This window comes from Salvelinus alpinus, chromosome 22 (genome assembly GCF_045679555.1).
Source record: "Salvelinus alpinus chromosome 22, SLU_Salpinus.1, whole genome shotgun sequence".
Lineage (NCBI taxonomy): Eukaryota > Metazoa > Chordata > Actinopteri > Salmoniformes > Salmonidae > Salvelinus > Salvelinus alpinus.
The window spans coordinates 27,180,745-27,202,358 of record NC_092107.1 but is presented as its reverse complement, the minus strand read 5'-3'; the positions used below and the strand labels follow the sequence as shown (position 1 = coordinate 27,202,358).

Sequence of the window (21,614 nt, the reverse complement as noted above, 5' to 3'; positions counted from 1 at the left end):
AGGTGACTGTGTAAAGGAAATAAAAGACCTAATCACCTCAAAGTTCATGGAGATGGGAGGGCGCGCCCACTTCTTCTTGTCGTTGGTGGGCAGCAGCTCGATCTCGGCACTGATCTGAGACTCCTTCATCCCTGCCATACGCTTGATCCTGCAGACACACATACCCACACACAGTTAACACCATTCCACAGCACACACACACTAGGGATGGGCACGGTTAATTCAAATGGTCGTTAGTATTCCAAGTATTAAGATATATATATATATATATATATATATATATACACACAGTACCAGTCAAAAGTTTACACACACCTACTCATTCAAAGGTTTTTCTTTATTTTTTTACTATTTTCTACATTGTAGAATAGTGAAGAGATCAAAACTACGAAATAACACATAAGAAATTATGTAGTAACCAAAAAAAGTGTTAAACAAATGAAAATATATTTTATATTTGAGATTTTTCAAAGGAGCCACCCTTCGCCTTGATGACAAGGCTCTTGGCATTCTCTCAACCAGATTCACCTAGAATGCTTTTCCAACATATGCTGAGCACTTGTTGGCTGCTTTTCTTTCACTCTGCGGTCCAACTCATCCCAAATCATCTCAATTGGGTTGAGGTCGGATGACTGCGGAGGCCAGGTCATCTGATGCAGCACTCCATCACTCTCCTTCTTGGTCAAATAGCCCTTACACAGCCTGGAGGTGTGCCAGTTTCATCATATCGCTTGATGGTTTTTGCAACTGCACTTGAAGAAACGTTCAAAGTTCTTAACATTTTCCAGATTGACTGACTTTCATGTCTTAAAGTAATAATGGACTGTCGTTTCTCTTTGCTTATTCGAGCTGTTCTTGCCAGAATATGGACTTGGTTTTTTACCGAATGGGGCTATCTTCTAAAATATATTTAGTTTTGTTTAACACTTTTTTGGCTACTAAATGATTCCATATGTGTTATTTCATAGTTTTGATGTCTTCACTATAATTCTACAATGTAGAAAATAGTCAAAATAAAGAAAAACCCTTGAAAGAGTAGGTGCGTCCAAACTTTTGACTGGTACTGTATATATCGATTTTTTGGGGGCCCATTTTAACAACTGAGAAAGCTTAGTCTTCATGAAATATTAAATATCAGCGCGACAAAACAAACCCCGGCAAGACGTCACAATGTGCTTTAAGAGTTCTCAAGCGTTGCTTCGATCCGTCAGTATGAGACAGCTGGTGTTCTCATTTGCATGTAGGCTACTCTCTACTGTATTATAAAAATTACAATTTACAAGTGGAGTCAGCTATGCACGTTACAGCAGTAAAATATCATTCTAATATATAATTCTAATAATATATAATATATAATTCTAATTTACAAGTTCAACAATATAGGCCAACAATATAGGCCACCTACCTCTTGCATTGCAAACACCTGCCTGGAAAAGTCGACCCTCAGCAACTATATATAGCATGTTTGAATTATAAAATTCGCCATCAAAAAAGGTTCCAATATTAAACTCAACATCCAAGAGAAAAACTAGCAACTAGCCAGCTAGCAACTCCAGCAAAGTTTTCAAGTAAGTGCGTTCACATTTATTAGGCTGTAGGCTAATCACCCACCGGTAGGCTATACACATTTGCAAGCAATGCGTGTGTGGATCTGTTTGCTAGCCAGCTAAATTAGCTAGCTAGCTTGCGTCACTTACTAGTCGCAGAGCTGGCTTAGTGATTATTATCCATAGTTTCCAGCATGTGGACACAGGTCTTGCAGAGGAGTCTAAAATATGGTTCAACTAACAAGTGTTGAGCTAGGAAAATATTCTCAATCCTTTGCTGAATGAAAATTGCCCACAATTCAACTCTCATTTATAATGAGTCTCATTTGTAATGAGAGGGACACAGCTAGATATACAGTTGAAGTCAGAAGTTTATATACACCTTAGCCAAAGATATTTAAACTCCGTTTTTCACAATTCCTGACATTTAATACTAGTAAAAATTCCCTGTCTTAGGTCAGTTAGGATCACCACTTTATTTTAAGAATGTGATAATGTCAGAATAATAGTAGAGAGAAGGATTTATTTCAGCTTTTATTTCTTTCATCACATTCCCAGTGGGTCAGCAGTTTACATACACTCAATTAGTATTTGGTAGCATTGCCTTTAAATTGTTTAACTTGGGTCAAACGTTTCTGGTAGCCTTCCACAAGCTTCCCACAATAAGTTGGGTGGATTTTGGCCCATTCCTACTGACAGAGCTGCCGTAACTGAGTCAGGTTTTTAGGCCTCCTTGCTCGCACACGCTTTTTCAGTTCTGCCCACAAATTTTCTATAGGATTGAGGTCAGGGGTTTGTGATGACCACTCTAATACCTTGACTTTGTTGTCCTTAAGCCATTTTGCAACAACTTTGGAAGTATGCTTGGGGTCATTGTCCATTTGGAAGACCCATTTGCGACCAAGCTTTAACTTGACTGATGTCTTGATGTTGCTTCAATATATCCACATAATTTTCCTATCTCATGACGCCATCTATTTTGTGAAGTGCACCAGTCCCTCCTGCAGCAAAGCACTCACACAACATGATGCTGCCACCCCCGTGCTTCACGGTTGGGATGGTGTTCTTCAGCTTGCAAGCCTCCCCCTTTTCCTCCAAACATAACGATGGTCATTATGGCCAAACAGTTCTATTTTTGTTTCATCAGACCGGAGGACATTTCTCCAAAAAGTAAGATCTTTGTCCCCATGTGCAGTTGCAAACCGTAGTCTGGATTTGTTATGGCGGTTTTGGAGAGGTAGCTTATTCCTTGCTGAGCGGCCTTTCAGGTTATGTCGATATAGGACTTGTTTTACTGTGGATATAGATACTTTTGTACCTGTTTCCTCCAGCATCTTCACAAGGTCCTTTGCTGTTGCACTTTTCGCACTAAAGTATGTTAATCTCTAGGAGACAGAACGCGTCTCCTTCCTGAGCGGTATGACGGCTGCGTGGTCCATGGTGTTTATAATTGCGTACTATTGTTTGTACAGATAAACGTGGTACCTTCAGGCATTTGGAAATTTCTCCCAAGGATGAACCAGACTTGTAGAGGTCAACAATTTTCTTTCTGAGGTCTTGGCTGATTTCTTTTGATTTTCCCATGATGTCAAGCAAAGAGGCACTGAGTTTGAAGGTAGGCCTTGAAATACATCCACCGGTACACCTCCAATTGACTCAAAAGATGTCAATTAGCCTATCAGAAGCTTCTAAAGCCATGACATACTTTTCTGGAATTGTCCAAGCTGTTTTAAAGGCACAGTCAACTTCGTGTATGTAAACTTCTGACCCTCAGCCACACACACACACACACACACACACACACACACACACACACACACACACACACACACACACACACACACACACACACACAGTCCGGCTTAGTTGATAAAAAACAAGAGTCTGCAGCTCTGAGGGCTCTGGTTAGCACTCATCGATCCCTCGAGTCGTGAAAAAAAAGTCCCCAATTTAAAAACTTTTTCCGGTCAGTAGTTTATAGATGACTGCGAAGCATACACATTCATCAGGCTGTCACATAACCTGGGTGGGGTTCATTAGGCACGAAACAGAAACAATTTACTGAAACAGGGAGGGACTCCCTTTACATGTCCAATATTTCCCCCCCCCCGGTTGCGTAATGTTTTCCAATGTGAGCCCTAATAAACAGGGCCCTGGTACTGATAACCTGAGAACAACAGTGAGGAAAACTTACTTCCAGACGATGGCGTTCTCGCTGGCCTTGTACTTGGCCTTGCCCTTCATGCAGATCACCTGGACCCCGCTGGTGTTGAGAGGAGTGGGGATGCGCACCTGGGTAGTAAAAACGTGGAAAAAGACATTCAGTGCAGTGGATCCATTCCCCATCTACAAACACTCATTCATTAGTTTATGGGTAAGACCAAGGGTGCATCCCGAAATGGCTATGTTGAGCACTACTACAAAAGTAGGTTATTTCAGGACTTTTACCTGACCACACGACCTGACCATGATGACCACGACCTGGTCAGGTACTGTGCCCAAAGCTCTATGCTCATATGGTACCCCTAAATCCCTCTGTAGCCATACCTCAATCTTCTGAGCCAGAAGCGAGGGCTTGAAGTTGGACTTAATGACCACCTTGACTTCAAGCTTGGTGCGGCCCACCTCCCTGACAAGGGGGATGACACGGAAGGGTAGGATGATGTCCTTGGTGGTGCGGTACCTGTGGAGAAGAAGAGGCAAACACACACACACACAAAACGGACACAAGGTCAGAGCCTGTGTGTGAATGTGTGTGTGCGTGTGTCCGTATCACACAAGCTCGTTACCTCATGAGTTCACACTCTCCGTCTGGAGGAATGAAGCTGATGCTGCGCTCAGCGTCAAACTTGCTGAGACGCACACACTGGTGGAATGTACAGTCGTCAATGGCTATGGATTGCTTACCGCCACCACCGCCACTAAGAGGGAGATAAAGAAGAGAGGGAGGGAGAGAAAGAGAAAGGTGTTTAAAGGGGACAAGAGGGCCACACACACACTGGAGGGGAAACCTAGCCTAATCATAATACACAGACATTAAAATGTCTGTGTATTACAAAATGGATGACAGTGAGATTAACTTCTAACACAAATTTACAAAGAGTATGAATTTCAAATTAGAGCTGATGCACACATTGAACTCCTTCATACTGAAATCCACAAACACACACAAAACAGATACAAATTGCCTGGTCAGTCTGACTTGCATGCCATGTCGCGTTCAGAAGGATGCAACATTTGATTATGAACACTACATCCAATTCTACATGTCAGAAAATCAGACACACAACATTGCTCTGTAGTGAACACAACCACGTGTAGACAAAACGATGGACAGACGCACACAGAGGCAGATTGAGGCAGACTGAGGATGGAGAGAGCAGTCTGATCGAGTGAGTGATGTACGCTACCTGCCCCCCAAATCACTGAGGTCCAGCACAGAGAGAGGGAGAAAATAAAAACACAAATCAAGGGGGGAACACACAGAGCTTGACACTGACACTTAAAATATTAGCACTCTAAACATAATGCCAGGAAATAAAAAAAATTAATAAAAAAGGTGATGAAAAATGATGAACAAAGTTTTTAAAAATCCACACTGTTATGTTACAGCCTTATTCTAAAATGGATCAAATAAAAATATTCCTCAATCTAGACACAATTCCCCAAAATGACAAAGTGAAAACAGGCTGAGAAATTGTTGCGCATTTATTACAAATAAAAAAAATGAAATTCCTTATTTACATAAGTATTCAGACCCTTTGCTATGAGACTAAATTGAGGTAAGGTACATCCTGCTTCCATTGATCATCCTTGAGATGTTTCAACAACTTGATTGGAGTCTACCTGTGTTAAATTCAATTAATTGGACATGATTTGGAAAGGCACACACCTGTCTATATTAAGGTCCCACAGTTGACAGTGCATGTCAGAGCAAAATCCAAGCCATGAGGTTGAAGGAATTGTCCGTATAGCTCCGAGACAGGATTGTGTTGAGGCACAGATCTAGGGAAGGGTACCTAAAAATGTCTGCCGCATTGAAGGTCCCCAAGAACACAGTGGCCTCCATCATTCTTAAATGGAAGAAGTTTGGAACCACCAAGACTATTCCTAGAGCTGGCCGCCCGGCCAAACTGGGCAATAGCTGGATAATGGCCTTGGTCAGGGAGGTGACCAAGAACCCGATGGTCACTCTGACGTTCCTCTGTGGAAATTGGAGAACCTTCCAGAAGAACCACCAATCAGGCCTTTATGGTAGAGTTCTAAAATCCTAAAACGTCTAAAACCTGTTTTCTCTTTGTCGTTATGGTGTATTGTGTGTAGATTGATGAGGGGAAAAAACGATTTAATCAGTTTTAGCCTGGTCCCAGATCTGTTGTGTTCTTGCCAAATCCATTGATGTCATTGGCAAGCCAAACATTGTGGAAACAGGAGGCACCTGAGCTCAATTTCGAGTCTCATAGCAAAGGGTCTGAATACTTATGTAAATAAGGCATTTCCACTTTTATTTTTAATAAATTAGCAAAAAAAAACATTTGAACTGTTTTTGCTTTGTCATTATGGGGTATTGTGTGTAGATTGATGAGGGAAACTTATTATTTAATCAGTTTTAGAATAAGGCTGTAACGTAACAAAATGTGGAAATAGTCAAGGGGTGTCTGAATACTTTCCGAATGCACTGTATATATTTTTTAGACCAGAGGAAAGAGTTCCTCCTACTGGCCCTTCAACACCACTTCCAGCAGCATCTGGTCTCCTATCCAGTGACCAACCCTGCTTAGCTTCAGAGGCAAGCCAGCAGTGGGATGCAGGATGGTATGCTGCTGGCAAATCAATCAAATAGAAATATACAAAGCCGGCCACACCCGTTGCCCCCTCACCTTTTGCCCGCCGCCTCCTCGGAGGCGCCCCCCTTGCCCTGTTTGTCGATGACGATCTTGTCGTTCATGCCAAATTTGCACTCCGGCATGCCGCTCAGGTAGCTTTTCATCACCACGCGGCCTGAGACGTGGGCGCTCAGCACCTGGCCTGATTTGAGCAGAGGAAGAGGTTACCACGGAGAAACACGGAAGGCAGGTAACCGGTTCAGGACAGCTGTCAAGGAGTGGTTTACACATTAAAAACAGGCAGGGGGGCGGCCTCTAGTGGCCACACTGGCACTATACCACTCCGCTAAATTTGCATTCATCGTCATATTTATTTAACTAGGCAAGTCAGTTAAGAACAAATTCTTATTTACAATGACAGCCTAGCGGAGAACAGTGGGTTAACTGCCTTGTTCAGGGGCAGAACAACAGATATTTACCTTGTCAGCTCGGTGATTCGATCCAGCAACCTTTCGGTTACTGGCCCAATGCTCTAACCACTAGGCTACCTGTCGCCACGAAATATAATAAATATATTGGCACCCTTGCACTTTTCTTATAATTCCCTATTTCTTCTAAAATGTTTGGTTTACACACCTTGTTATTGGATTTTTAACATTGCAGAACCAATTTCGGTGTTACACACAGGATTTTTTTGTTTCATTTTTGTATTGTAATTTCAGAAAATGTCCATAATATATCTGCAGTAATAGTGTAATGATAGTGTTTCACAGGTGTTACTTAACCACCAGTGTTGTGATTGGCTGTGATATTGGCCTATTGATTTCTCCCGCCGAAGCGGCATCTGTTGTCAAAATGGGAAAGCTGTTCCGACTTTGTGGCTGTGTTATCTAGCGGAAATCGCTCTGTCATTTCGATTTAGATGGTACAATGATTCCCTACAGTATTCAGTGCTTGATTTCTCACATAAACAGAAATTGAGCATACAGTGTAGACTTTTAGCAACCTGGATATTACACAGGATTTTCCACTAGATAACACAGCCAGAAAGTGAGAACAGCTTTCCCATTTGTACAACAGATGCCGCTTTGGCGGGAGGACTCAATAGGCAAAAATCACAGCCAATCACAACACTGGCACCTTTAAGTCTACACTTTTAATTGTGGGGGTGCTATGCTGCCTCTGGTACCTGGGGTCTTGAAAGTATGCAAGACATCATGAAATCAGCAGATTATCAAGGTGTTTTGGAGTCCAATGTTCAAACCAGTGTCCAGACACTGGGTCTCCATCGAAGGTTGTGGGTCTTCCAGCAGGACACATATCAAAAAGCACCCAGGAATGGTTCAAATCACATCCAAAACCTATGGTGAGATCTGGTGGAGGGCACCTCTCAAAAAATAATTAGAGCAGTTTGTTGCTGCCAAATTGATAGCAGAAAGGTACAGCAAGCTCATTGAAGCGTTTGTCTGAAGTAATCTTGGCCAAAGGCTGTGCAACCAGGTACTAGCTCCGGGGTGCCACCAATTTTGTCCATGCCATTTGTCTTTATTTTCTAAATTGAGTTTACAAAAATGCACTTGGTTCTGCAATGCTGAAAATCCAATAACATGGTGTGGAGACCAAAAGTGTTTGTCCATTTCAACTTATTTTAGAAGAAATAGGGACATTTTTACAAAAAAAGCGCAAGGTTGACAATATATTTGGCCGCGACTTTAAAGTGTAGTAGCCTCGTCTTTGTAATGTGAGATCGTGATAGATCATTGGATCACTGACCTGGTCTAGTCTTGGTGATTGTATATTGTGCATATATAGTGAGCTCCAAAAGTATTGGACAGTGTCACATACTATGTTGTTTTGGCTCTGTACTCCAGCACTATGAATTTGAAACATTACAATGACTATGAGGTTAACGTGCAGACTGTCTTTTTCATCCATTTCGAGTGAACCGTTTAGAAATTACAGCACTTTTTGCACATAGTCCCCCCCTGAAAGTATTGGGACAAATTCACTTATATGTGTATTAAAGTAGTCAGAAGTTTAGTATTTGGTCCCATATTCCTAGCACGCAATGACTACATCAAGATTGTGACTCCACAAACTTGTTTGATTTTTGTGCCCAATACAAATGAACAGTAAATAATGTATTTTGTCATTTCGGAGTCCCTTTTATTGTAAATAAGAATAGAAGGTGTTTCTAAACACTTCAACATTAATGTGGATGCTAACATAGTGAATAATGATGAGTGAGAGAGACGCAGAAATATCATAAACCCCCCCCCCCCCCCCAAAGAAAATGCTAACCTGTTCTGTTATTGTAATGGTGAGAGCTTTAGCATGTCTTGGGGGTATGATATTTGTAAGTCTAACTTTCTCACTCATCTTTATTCACGATTCATTCAGGACTATCCGTCATCATGGTAGCATCCACATTAATGTAAAAGTGTTTAGAAACATATTCTTATTTACAATAAAAGTAACTCCAAAATGACAATACAGTTGAAGTCGGAAGTTTACATACACTTAGGTTGGAGTCATTAAAACTAGTTTTTCAACCACTCCAAACATGTCCAATAGAATGTATTAATTCAAGCAAGGCCCAAGACCCGAGTCCAGTGTACGTTTGTCTTTGTTGATTTGTTTCAGTACACCAGTGTTACAAAGTCTTTGCTGCAAAACACAGACATCGGTATTACCTTGTGGAGACATCAGCAGGTTGACGCTCTCCAGCACATCCAGGAAGAGCTCGTTGCGACGGTACTTGATGCCCTCGCGCCGCCAGCCGATCTGCCCAGTCACCTGACTGGTGATCTGAGACTGCTCCTCCTTGGACTGGAGACAGAGAGAGGGAGAAAAGGAGGGATATAGACAGAGATAGAGGAAAAGGACAGGGAGGAGAGAGAAACAAGTGGTTGATAAAAGAGATGAAAAAGACAAGGAAAGAGGGTAAAAAGGAGGAATGGACAGAGAGGACAGCGACGAAAAGGACAGGGAGGAGTAGAGAAAAAAGGGATTGACAGAGAGGACAAGGAGGAGGAAAGAGAGAAGAGGGATGGAGAAGAGGGTAAAAGGACAGTGAGGAAGAAAAGTAGGGACAGAGAGAAAATGAGAATGTAATTTATTTATTCAGGCAAGTCAGTTAAGAACAAATTCTTATTTACAATGACGGCCTACCGGGGAACAGTGGGTTATCTGCCTTGTTCAGGGGCAGAACGACACATTTTCACCTCGTCAGCTTGGGGATTCAATCCAGCAACCTTTTGGCTACCTGTCGCCCCATGCCAGATTGTTATGCCCGAAACACTTTTGACCTGGGTAATTCTAACGACAACTCAATATGTAAAGTTGGACTCGGCAATATGTCGGTCATATATCCGTAAGGAGACAGTCACCCCGCTGTGCAAGATGTGAAACAGCCGAGTCTGCCTTTAAACAACCAGTACTCACATGGTGCTGGAGAATGAAATGACCAAGGGATAAACAGCAGCCACGTAGCACAAAGACAGAGACAGACACAGAGAGACAGAAAGAGAGACAGAGACATACAGATCGAGCGAGCGAGCGAGAGAAAAACACATTACACAAGTCTACATCGAATTCATCACTGTCATCAGCTCTGGCCGAAGCCATCCCTCATTCCCAACATCAACAGCTGAAAAGGTATACCACAGTGTGACTACCACGCAGTCCAAACTGGATATGAGAGATATCTTAAAATAATGGTCATGGTGCCCACCTGGCTCTTGATGCCCGTTTGAGTGATGAAGGTCTTCAGTGCGCCAGTCTCCGAGTTCTGGGGGTAGCCAAAGTCCAGGATCTCTACAAGGGACAAGGTGATCGTGAGACCACACACACTTCTGCTATGAGCTCACCAGATGGGCTCACAGAGAGACACCATCGTATTTTATGTAACCATTATTTGACCAGCTAAACTCAGAGACCGTGTTGAACATGAGTGACGATCTGGGAAACGGTTGCAGGGGAAGAGAAGGGTTGTTTCCAACTGTTACCCTCTTTAAGTCAAAAAAGTTTTTGTCCTTCCCAAACATCATATATCAGAAGAAAGTTGTACTTGTATGTTTTTAAAACACGTCCACTGCTGCATTTTCTGTATATTGCTATTCACCTAAAGAAAACGAATATGTGGCCTGGCTGGTCTAGGGGTAATGCCGCAGCCTCTGGCACACATGCACAGGCAGGGCATAGGTTTTAAATCTGGCCAACTGCCTTAGAATTATAGTGGAGAGGTTATGTCTATGTCACTATCTGTATAAAACATTTATTTAAAAAAAAAAATGTAAAAAGTAATTTTTGAAAAGAAAAGCAATCATAATAATATCACCAATATCTTGAGTGGATATTAGCAAGTCTGCAATGTCTGTCACCGTCACACAGCACACCTCGACGTCTGCCGGCGCTATATTTTCTTTAGGTTGAGATTTTCTTGCTTTAAAAGTCACAAAAATCTAAACGTAAAAAAACAACAGCACAGCAGAAAGGCTGACCGCGGCACGAGAGAACCACTTCAGGATGTGGCATGACGGTTGTGTGGAATTCCTGTAAAGTGTGTAAGGTTGTTGTAAAACGATTGGGGAAATAACACGCTGCAATTGAGAGCACACACACTAGGGATGGGCACAGTTATTAAACTATTCTAATATCTTAATCGATTTTAGTATTCGAAAGTATACTTTTTGGAAAAAAATCCTATTTTTACAATGAAAAGACTGTCCAAAATGAAATGATCTATGTGATATTGCTACTAGGGCTGACCCCATTTAGCCGACTAGTCGATTGTTTGCTCGATCGACTAGTCGATTGTTGGTCGAGCGAGATTTCTTTAGTCGAGCAGTGGCAAAAAGATATAGAATGGTGTACAAGACACCAGTCTGATTCGCGCTGAGTGGACTGACCCATTGTGGAGAACATGGGGGTGACACAGTCCACCAGTCTAAGACGTGCTACTGAAATTGTATATGGTTATATTACATAAGAACAAGGGTGCGACACTAATAACAATTAGATAACAAACGCGCTTTCTCCATCATTGGATAGTGGTCGCTGTCCAGTCCTGAAACACATCACTGCGCTGTTGAATTGCAGCATTTTCCTAGACCATGTTGCTATGTGCATAATAGCAAAGTTAACCAGCATATTGGTGTTGAGAACAACGCGGTAGAGGCAGCAACAGAATGTGGAGATGAGAAAACAGCCTTTTCCTTGTCTAAGAGAAGTGAGGAGAAGAAACCCCAACTTAATTAGATCAACAATCAATAGCCTAACTGTTAAATGTGTGTGGTGTTATAAATCAGCAATATAAATCTACAGAAATAAGGCAGATCCTGCTTCTGTTGCCTGTTTGAGTGTTTGTTGAATAGCCTACGGATTCCGAGAGCAACCAAGCCTAACGCAACAACGTCAAGTACACAATTGCACAAATTCGACTGTTTTTAATCTTTGTTATGCTGCAATAAACGTTTGACTCTATTTTTCGATAGAACATCCGCTCTGGTATTATTTATTAAGTGTTGCGTACATTGCTCCAAATTGTCAGGGAAATAATATTTATAATGATAACCACAACATTCCTTTTTCTTGACCTCCATATTAGTACAATTATTATGAATGGTAATCATCTTATCATTAGTTGGCTTAGTATAGCACCCATGTATAACCACCATTGAGCTGTAGGTAATGTCACTATCATTAGTAGACCTTAGTATAGCAGCCTTGTATAACCACCATGGAGCTGTAGGTAATGTCATTATCATTAGTAGGCCTTGTATAACCACCATGGAGCTGTAATTCTAACCACACATCCTGTTATGTGTTAATACCGTAACTTACTTAGACAATTCAATACTGTATCCATCAATCATTTATTTGTTAATGTCATCACACAGCATACGAGTCATTCATGATTTGAAATGCAATCAAGCATTTTAGTTTTTAAATCAAACAATGCGAGCCTTGAATAATTAGCTAAATAAACCATTCCATTTCAGAAATTGTATTCATTAATGAATGCAACTATTTTTAGTCTGCTGTAATAAATGCTTAACAAAAAAACGTTACTAAAGACTCTCTGGTACACTTATACTTAATTTAATGTTGTTCAGGGTTTGTTATAAACAATTTATTGATGTGATTATGTTACGCTATAGTTACAGCCTGCCCGCTCATTAGGCAGATTGACGAGGGCAGCATTTTCTAAGCTGAACTGAACTGGCCAAGACGCACCTACAACACATAAAACCTCACATAATTCTGCCAAAAAACAATGACAATTTCTCTCAACCAGTGGAATATGTTTTTTTTTAGGTGAGCGCTGATGCCGGCCTTTCATAAGCAGTAAACCACTTTGTCAAAGGCAGGGGCGCAAAATCATTTAGCTTGTCTTATTCCCAGCACACCTCTTGAGGGGGCTGTTGGAGAGATGCATCTCCGCAGCGCTCCACCAACGTTCAGTCCCAAAACATTCTAACATAAATCATGTAGCAGATATAGGATATGGTAGAAAGAGTATGTGGCCTTTTCTGAAGCCTATAGGCTGGAGATAAAATGTATGACAATGTAATGAGACGGACACTTTTTACATCACGCAGGTTTCTCCAGATCAAATAGCCTCACCTAAATGGTGCACAATCAAAAAAAAATGTTTGCTGTTAACAAAGCAACATATCCTAAAGACAAGACAGGTCAGAGTAAAATAGACATTATGGAATGGACAATCACAACTGTTGTCCAGGAGTTTCACCCCATTGTCATGATCAGTGGTATCAATCAGGATTTTTTTGTAACAAGCTAATCATAGCGAAAAGGAAAATAACTTCTGCATTTCCCGCCGTGTAAACATATTGCAAATAGGCTCACGATAACTCCTGATAAAGTTGGGTAGCTGATATTCAGAGATAAATAGCCAAATTGATTAGTCACAGGAATCAGGACAAATAAAGCAAACACAATGGCCTGTTTTACAAATGGTGGGCCTACCACGTGGATGGGCATTCATAAAATTCCATAGTGGGCCGACATGGTCCGACAAGGTCCTGCGGTGCCTAGCCCCACTCCCCAGGTGCTCTCATTCGTTGACTTCTGTAACCGTAAAAGCCTTGGTTTCATGCATGTTAACATTAGAAGCCTACTCCCTAAGTTAATTTTACTCACTACTTTAGCACACTCTGCCAACCCGGATGTCTTAGCCGTGTCTGAATCCTGGCTTAGGAAAACCACCAAAAACCCTGAAATCTCCATTGTCAACTATAACATTTTCCGCCAAGATAGAACTGCCAAAGGGGGCGGTGTTGCAATCTACTGCAAAGATAGCCTGCAGAGTTCTGTATTACTTTCCAAGTCTGTGCCCAAACAATTCGAGCTTCGACTTCTAAAAATTCACCTTTCCAGAAACAAGTCTCTCACTGTTGCCGCTTGCTATAGACCTCCCTCTGCCCCCAGCTGTGCCCTCGATACCATATGTGAATTGATTGCCCCCCATCTATCTTCTGAGCTCGTGCTACTAGGTGACCTAAACTGGGACATGCTTAACACCCCGGCCATCCTACAATCTAAGCTTGATGCCCTCAATCTCACACAAATTATCAATGAACCTACCAGGTACAACTCCAAATCTGTAAACACGGGCACCCTCATAGATGTCATCCTAACTAACTCGCCCTCCAAATACACCTCTGCTGTTTTCAATCAAGATCTCAGCGATCACTGCCTCATTGCCTGCATCCGTAATGGGTCTGCGACCAAACGACCACCCATCATCACTGTCAAACGCTCCCTAAAACACTTCTGCAAGCAGGCCTTTCTAATCGACCTGGAAAGGGGTATCCTGGAATGACATTGACCTCATCCCGTCAGAAGAGGATGCCTGGTTATTCTTTAAAAGTGCCTTCCTCACCATCTTAAATAAGCATAACCCATTCAAAAAAATAGAACTAGGAATAGATATAGTCCTTGGTTCACTCCAGACCTGTCTGCCCTTGACCAGCGCAAAAACATCCCGTGGCATTCTGCATTAGCATCGAATAGCCCCCGTGATATGCAACTTTTCAGGGAAGTTAGGAACAAATATACACTGGCAGTTAGGAAAGCCAAGGCTAGCTTTTTCAAACAGAAATTTGCATCCTGTAGTACAAACTCAAAAAAGTTCTGGGACACTGTAAAGTCCATGATGAATAAGAGCACCTCCTCCCAGCTGCCCACTGCTCTGAGGCCAGGAAACACTGTCACCACCGACAAATCCACTATAATTGAGAATTTCAATAAGCATTTCTCTACGGCTGGCCATGCTTTCCATCTGGCTACCCCTACCCCGGTCAACTGCCCGGCACCCTCCACAGCAACCCGCCAAAGCCCCCACCATTTCTCCTTCACCCAAATCCAGATAGCTGATGTTCTGAAAGAGCTGCAAAATCTGGACCCCTACAAATCAGCCGGGCTAGACAATCTTCACCCTCTCATTCTAAAATTATCTGCCGAAATTGTTGCAACCCCTATTACTAGCCTGTTCAACCTCTCTTTCGTATCGCCTGAGATTCCCAAAGATTGGAAAGCTGCCGCGGTCATCCCCCTCTTCAAAGGGGGTGACACTCTAGACCCAAACTGCTACAGACCTATATCTATCCTACCCTGTCGTTCTAAGGTCTTCGAAAGCCAAGTTAACAAACAGATTACCAACCATTTCGAATCCCACCGTACCTTCTCCGCTATGCAATCTGGTTTCAGAGCTGGTCATGGGTGCACCTCAGCCACGCTCAAGGTCCTAAACGACACCATAACCGCCATCGATAAGAGACATTACTGCGCAGCCGTATTCATCGACATGGCCAAGGCTTTCGACTCTGTCAATCACCACATTCTTATTGGCAGACTCGACAGACTTGGTTTCTCAAATGATTGCCTCGCCTGGTTTGGAGGGGGGCCTGTTTTGCGGACCTCTGGCAGTCTCTATGGGGGTGCCACAGGGTTCAATCCTCGGGCCGACTCGCTTCTCTGTATACATCAATGATGTTGCTCTTGCTGCTGGTGATTATCTGATACACCTCTACGCAGACGACACCATTCTGTATACTTCTGGCCCCTCTTTGGACACAGTGTTAACTAACCTCCAGACGAGCTTCAATGCCATACAACTCTCCTTCTGTGGCCTCCAACTGCTCTTAAACGCAAGTAAAACTAAATGCATGCTATTCAACCGATCACTGCCTGCACCTACCCGCCCGTCCAACATCACTACTCTGGACGGTTCCGACCTAGAATATGTGGACAACTATAAATACCTAGGTGTCTGGTTAGACTGTAAACTCTCCTTCCAGACTCACATTAAGCATCTCCAATCCAAAATTAAATCTGGAATCGGCTTCCTATATCGCAACAAAGCATCCTTCACTCATGCTGCCAAACATACCTTCGTAAAACTGACCATCCTACTGATCCTCGACTTCGGTGATGTCATCTATAAAATAGCCTCCAACACTCTACTCAACAAACTGGATGCAGTGCCATCCGTTTTGTCACCATAGCCCCATACACTACCCACCATTGCGACCTGTACGCTCTCGTTGGTTGGCCCTCGCTTCATACTCGTCGCCAAACCCACTGGCTACAGGTTATCTACAGGTCTCTGCTAGGTAAAGCCCCGCCTCATCTCAGCTCACTGGTCACCATAGCAGCACCCACTCTTAGCACACGCTCCAGCAGGTATATCTCACTGGTCACCCCCAAAGCCAATTCCTCCTTTGGTCGTCTTTCCTTCCAGTTCTCTGCTGCCAATGACTGGAACGAACTGCAAAAATCTCTGAAGCTGGAAACACTTATCTCCCTCACGAGCTTTAAGCACCAGCTGTCAGAGCAGCTCACAGATTACTGCACCTGTACATAGCCCATCTATAATTTAGCCCAAACAACTACCTCTTCCACTACTGTATTTATTGATTTTGCTTCTTTGCACTCCATTATTTATATTTCTACTTTGCACATTCTTCCACTGCAAATCTACCATTCCAGTGTTTTACTTGCTATATTGTATTTACTTCGCCACCATGGCCTTTTTTGCCTTTACCTCCCTTATCTCACCTCATTTGCTCACATTGTATATAGACTTATTTTTCTACTGTATTATTGACTGTATGTTTGTTTTACTCCATGTGTAACTCTGTGTTGTTGTATGTGTCGAACTGCTTTGCCTTATCTTGGCCAGGTCGCAGTTGCAAATGAGAACTTGTTCTCAACTAGCCTACCTGGTTAAATAAAGGTGAAGTAAAAAATAAAAAATACAACCTAGTAAGCAGGAAGCAGGAACAGACTTCAATACAACCTAGTAAGCAGGAACAGACTTCTTTTTTTGTTCCTGTTTGGACGTTGTTTTTTGGTGTTTTACAAACGGTAGGCTTACCACATAAATGGGCATCAACAAAATTCCATTTCAGGCAACACTGTAGACTACACCACAGTAAGCACCGACCGACGCCCTTTTTTTGGTGCAGTTCCGGACCGGCCTCAATTTCCACATCCACGGACATTGGTTTTTGGTCTGGTAGGGACCCCGCCCCTCTCCCGCCCCTCCCCCGGGAGCAGAGTGCACCGGCTCTTTCCTGAGTAGCGCCCCCCATTGAAGTAAGAAAATATATATATCATATTTAAAACATGCATTTCAATTATCAGGATATCCACTTTTTTTTTAAATATATTATTTGAATACTGCAATCAATTCAAATGCCCATCCCTAACACACACACACACACACACACACACAGTAGCAACATTAGATGACTGACACATCAGCTCTGCTCTTTCAAGATGACTCTTTCCAGACGATATCCTAAAAGAGTGGCAAAAGAAAAGGCTTCCGTTACCGTCCAGCAGCTCGTAGATTAACACAAAGTTGTTCTTGATGTTCTCCTCGCTGATCTTGCCGAAGTAGGCCGTCATGACGTCGCACATCTTAAGATGAGATAAAATCAGACCGTTCTTTATCAATCCCCAAGGACGAAACATTCTATTGCGCCAGCCAATACATACAACACCAATAAATATACCTTGTAGAGGAACTCGAACACCATGGCGGCGTTGACATTCTGCTTGGTGACCGCCGCCAGCCAGATGTTGGAGCGCTTGACGTGGAAGAAGCTGGTGCGGGCGATGTTGGTGACCGGCGAGCGCACCTGCTGCCGCGCGTGGATCACGTTCACGCGGAACGCATCCACCGCGTTGCGCCTGGATACACGAATACAAAAAAGGATAGGAGGGGGTCGTTAGGGACGTTCAAAAGCTAGATCGTGAGCAGCATGCACACACAGAAGAGGAACAGAGTGTTAGACACATTTAACTGTATTAGGCAAGTAAAGATATGAGATGATTGAACTGTCAAAGAGGGGGAGAGTGAAAAAGGACCATGAGATGCACGGGAGAAAAGAACCGGTAAAGGGGAATGTAGCCTACATCTGGAGAAAGAGAAACCAGGCTTTAATAGAGGGTTGTCACTGCAGCTGGCAGGCCCGGCAAGACACTTGCAGTCAGGAGATGATCAGTTGCCAAGCATCATCTTACCTATTCCAACGGTAGCCAATGGACAAGACGATGGACCATGGAGAGAAATGGCACCAGCAAAAAAGGGTGGACAGATACAGAAAAGATGAGGAGGAGCAGAAGAGGGAAAGGAAATGGATAATGAAAATGGGCAGAGGGTTCGGGAGAGATACACGAAGGGCGGGTGCAAGCACACCAGTGTTTCCATTAGCCGGTGTTGGGTTCTGAGAATATAAAATATACTTATTCATGTCACTGAGGGAGAAAGGGTCATGTATAACGTTTTCATGATTTCAGGATATGTTATTGCTAGCCATCAGGGATCATATGGGAGGGATCCTCTGGGAGGAGAAGAGAAGGTCTGGTACCAGTCACCATGACAGCCATGAGTTGGGGAGGAGTGAGCCGTTTGGGCAGAGGTCAGATGAAGTGAGGAAGAACAGATATCACTATGGTTCTGTCTAGCAACAGAGATGCATTGGCTGTTCAGATGTGCAGGAGGAGACTCAGCATAGGAGAACGGGTTAAATATCAGTGCTTGTGTGAATATGTCTTTGTCTGTTCAGCTGTTCGGTCCTTTGGGATGAATAAACTTGGTTAAAGCTTTCATAATGTCCGTTGAGTTCTTACTCTGATATTTAGAACCGAACACCGGCAAAACAAAGAAAAGCTATGAAATAAAATTGTAGCAAGCATCCCGATTTCATGCTTAAGCACCATTGTCTCACTTCTTATGCGCTGCCTTACATGCATGCGCCTGCTGCGAGAGAGAGAGAGAGTGTGAAGCCTTGGCCTTTTTCATTGAGGTAAAACAAAAGACAGAGGGGGGGAAAAAAGAGTATGCCTATAGCCTAAGGGGAATGTAGTGTATTTATTTTCATATTCATAATTATATATTATATATTTATTTTAGCATTATTATTGTAGGCCTATTTATTAATCTAAACCAGTTCTTTAAATATGTACTTGTTGTGTTTCATTCTGTTGAGACATTTTTGTTGGCTAAATTAAGTGAGATCTGTCTTTTTAATTGTTTGCTCCTTATTAAGTTATATGTAAGCCTGTTGTAAAATAAATAACATTAACCGATTGCTGTCAATTGTTGAGTACGGTTGGCACTAGCATTTGTTGGTAATCGCTGCACTACACTGAGTGTACAAAAAATTAGGAACACCTGCTCTTCCCTTGAGAATGAAAAAGTGAATCCGGGTGAAAGCTGTATTGATGTCACCTGTTAAATCCCCTTCAATCAGTGGTCACCAACCGGTCGATCTCCAAAGCATTCCTAGTCGATGGCCAAACATTTCTGTTAAAAAAAACAACGATAAACCTCGCGTTACAATTTTAAATTAGTCTCATGCGGTTGGTGCACCTGATTCAGCTGTCCTGCGCGCCGGGTAGGCGACGTGTCCCCAATTTACAATGAATGAGTAGGAAAGTGTATCGATAGGCTTGCATCATTATTAGCAGCTTGTGTCTTTTTTATATTAAGGAATATTTCACTTTCTCTGGTCATAGGAGTAACAACATGAATTTGTGCATGACGCAGAAATAATGCGGTGCGACTCGAGTTGCCATCAGCTAGAAGACAGTGTCCCTTTTTGGTCAGTGTCAACGGAGGACTCAAAAAGTGATCGACTCAAAAAAGGTTGGTGACCACTGGTGTAGATGAAGGGGAGGAGACTTGTTCAAGGATTTTTAAGCCTTGAGACATGGATTGTGTGTGTGCCATTCAAAGGGTGAATGGGCAAGTAAATATTGAAGTGCCTTTGAACAGAGTATGGTAGTACAGTGGTTGCTCCTTTAAAAGTTGTGTCATACTGCAGCACACCTTGCAGGCTGCTGCAGCATTCTGTGGCACGTTATTTCATTCTCAGCCATTTCTTCTGTTACTGCAAGTTATTGCTAGTTTGACCACCAGAGGGCATATTTGAGAAGCATTTGATAGTCTTCCATATTGGCATTACCAGAGAATTGAAAACCTTTCTTGTAATAACATAGTATATGGGATTGATTTTAAGAAATTTGGCATAAAAAATGTGATTAATACTATGGTGTTTCTATTCCGAGAAAAACGAAAAACAAAACGCTTAGGGTTTCCATTAGGATGGAATGGGGGAAAAATGGTACGGTTCAAGGTGACGGTCGGGAGTGGGCTCCAGCATAAGCGGATTGGAGGATTCTAAATTGTTTGCCTTCATTAGACAACTTTGCTCCAATATTTCTGTAAATCAGTTATATTTATTCCCACAATAACTAGTTATGGATACATAACTAAATCAACATCTGCATTTGAATGAGTATTTTTATAATTATTTTATTAACGAAAGCATAAAGATGCTGATAAAGAAATACGGTACTGTACAGTATATGCTTTTACATTTGGATAATAAAGCATTTAGAAGATATAAGCCACCTGCATTTGTTTATTAGGCTACTGTGCAGTCTGACAAGTAAACATAGCCTACAATACATACTGCAGTAAACATGGGCAAGTTACTAATTCCTTACATAAGGGAGAGCAGGCCATGTCTGTATTAAAGAATTCGGGCACGTGGGAGACCGGGGTTCAATTCCCCGACGGGGAGGAAGGAGTAGGCTGTCCTGGTAATTAAGAATTTGTTCTTAACTGATTCCATATGTTATTTCATAGCTGTGATGTCTTCACTATTATTCTACAATGTAGAAAATAGTAAAAATAAAGAAAAATCCTGGAATGAGTAGGTGTGTCCAAACTTTTGACTGGTACTTGCTTAATTAATTCAATTAATATTATGGTGTTTTTATTCCAAGAAAAAACAAAAAACCCTCTGGGTTTCCGTTAGGATGGAATGGAAAATATGTACAACGTGACGGTCGGCAGTACAGTACTGGGATATTTAGCTAAAGAATCCCTGTGTCGTGCGGTCAGGGCACGCGGGAGACCGGGGTTCAATTCCCCGACGGGGAGGAAGGAGTAGGCTGTCCTTGTAAATAGAAATTTGTTCTTAACTGACTTGCCTAGTTAAATTCAATCTGGAGTGCCTGCGCTCATAAATCCAGAGCGCTGTCAGATTGTCCGTTTGTAAATTCAGACCGTTTCGCTCTCGGAGCGCACACTGGACATTCGGGCCGAGGAGTAGGGTTGATTTGAGCGTTCTGGCCTTACAACGGCAGTCAAGCACCCAAGATGACGTTGGCTGGCTTGCTAGCTACTTCCAGACACAAATGAGACCACTCTGACCATTTTACTCGCCCTAGCAGAGCTGGTTAGGCAGTTTGTGTTAACCAGAGTGTTGGTGATTAACTGTGCTGCTGGAAACAATTGAATTCTGATTTTTTGCCGACGTTTACTGACACCGGCCATATTCAACGGGTGTCGAGCGCTCGTAAATGAATTATTCTGCGCTCTGGTACACCCAGACGAGGGTGCTCTGAAATTGGATTAGATAGCCAGAGCGAAAGCACCCGAAAGTCCATTGCGAACACACAACGACTATACCCTTTAGCTAAGCTAACAATGACGGGAATAATCAAGTCAATAAATGTTGGGTATTTAGATAGCCTATAGTTAATATACTGTCAAGTTTGATGTATAACTACTAACGTTAGGTAGATAGCTAACATACAGGTACATACTGCTGTAATGATATGCTATGTGGTTCGTAAGGACAGCGTAGCTAACAAATTGTCAGCCAACATAACGTGTAAGGTAACTTAATTGAAA

General features: G+C 42.5%; 1 protein-coding gene across 2 annotated transcripts in view; it reads right to left on the bottom strand.

Annotated features, from left to right (window-relative positions):
* The window catches only part of LOC139549334 (AP-2 complex subunit mu), a 53,916-nt gene that overhangs the window by 2,766 nt on the left and 29,536 nt on the right, over positions 1–21,614 (bottom strand). The window contains exons 3-12 of one of the 2 annotated variants that reach the window (XM_071359725.1): positions 17,419–17,596; positions 17,236–17,323; positions 10,107–10,189; positions 9,067–9,202; positions 6,428–6,575; positions 4,958–4,972; positions 4,337–4,468; positions 4,095–4,230; positions 3,742–3,839; positions 37–148 (exon numbers count right to left, since the gene is read on the bottom strand). In XM_071359725.1, coding sequence (XP_071215826.1) covers positions 37–148; positions 3,742–3,839; positions 4,095–4,230; positions 4,337–4,468; positions 4,958–4,972; positions 6,428–6,575; positions 9,067–9,202; positions 10,107–10,189; positions 17,236–17,323; positions 17,419–17,596 — 1,126 coding nt within the window. The remainder of the gene's footprint in view (positions 1–36; positions 149–3,741; positions 3,840–4,094; positions 4,231–4,336; positions 4,469–4,957; positions 4,973–6,427; positions 6,576–9,066; positions 9,203–10,106; positions 10,190–17,235; positions 17,324–17,418; positions 17,597–21,614) is intronic. The other variant, XM_071359726.1, reaches the window with a different exon arrangement.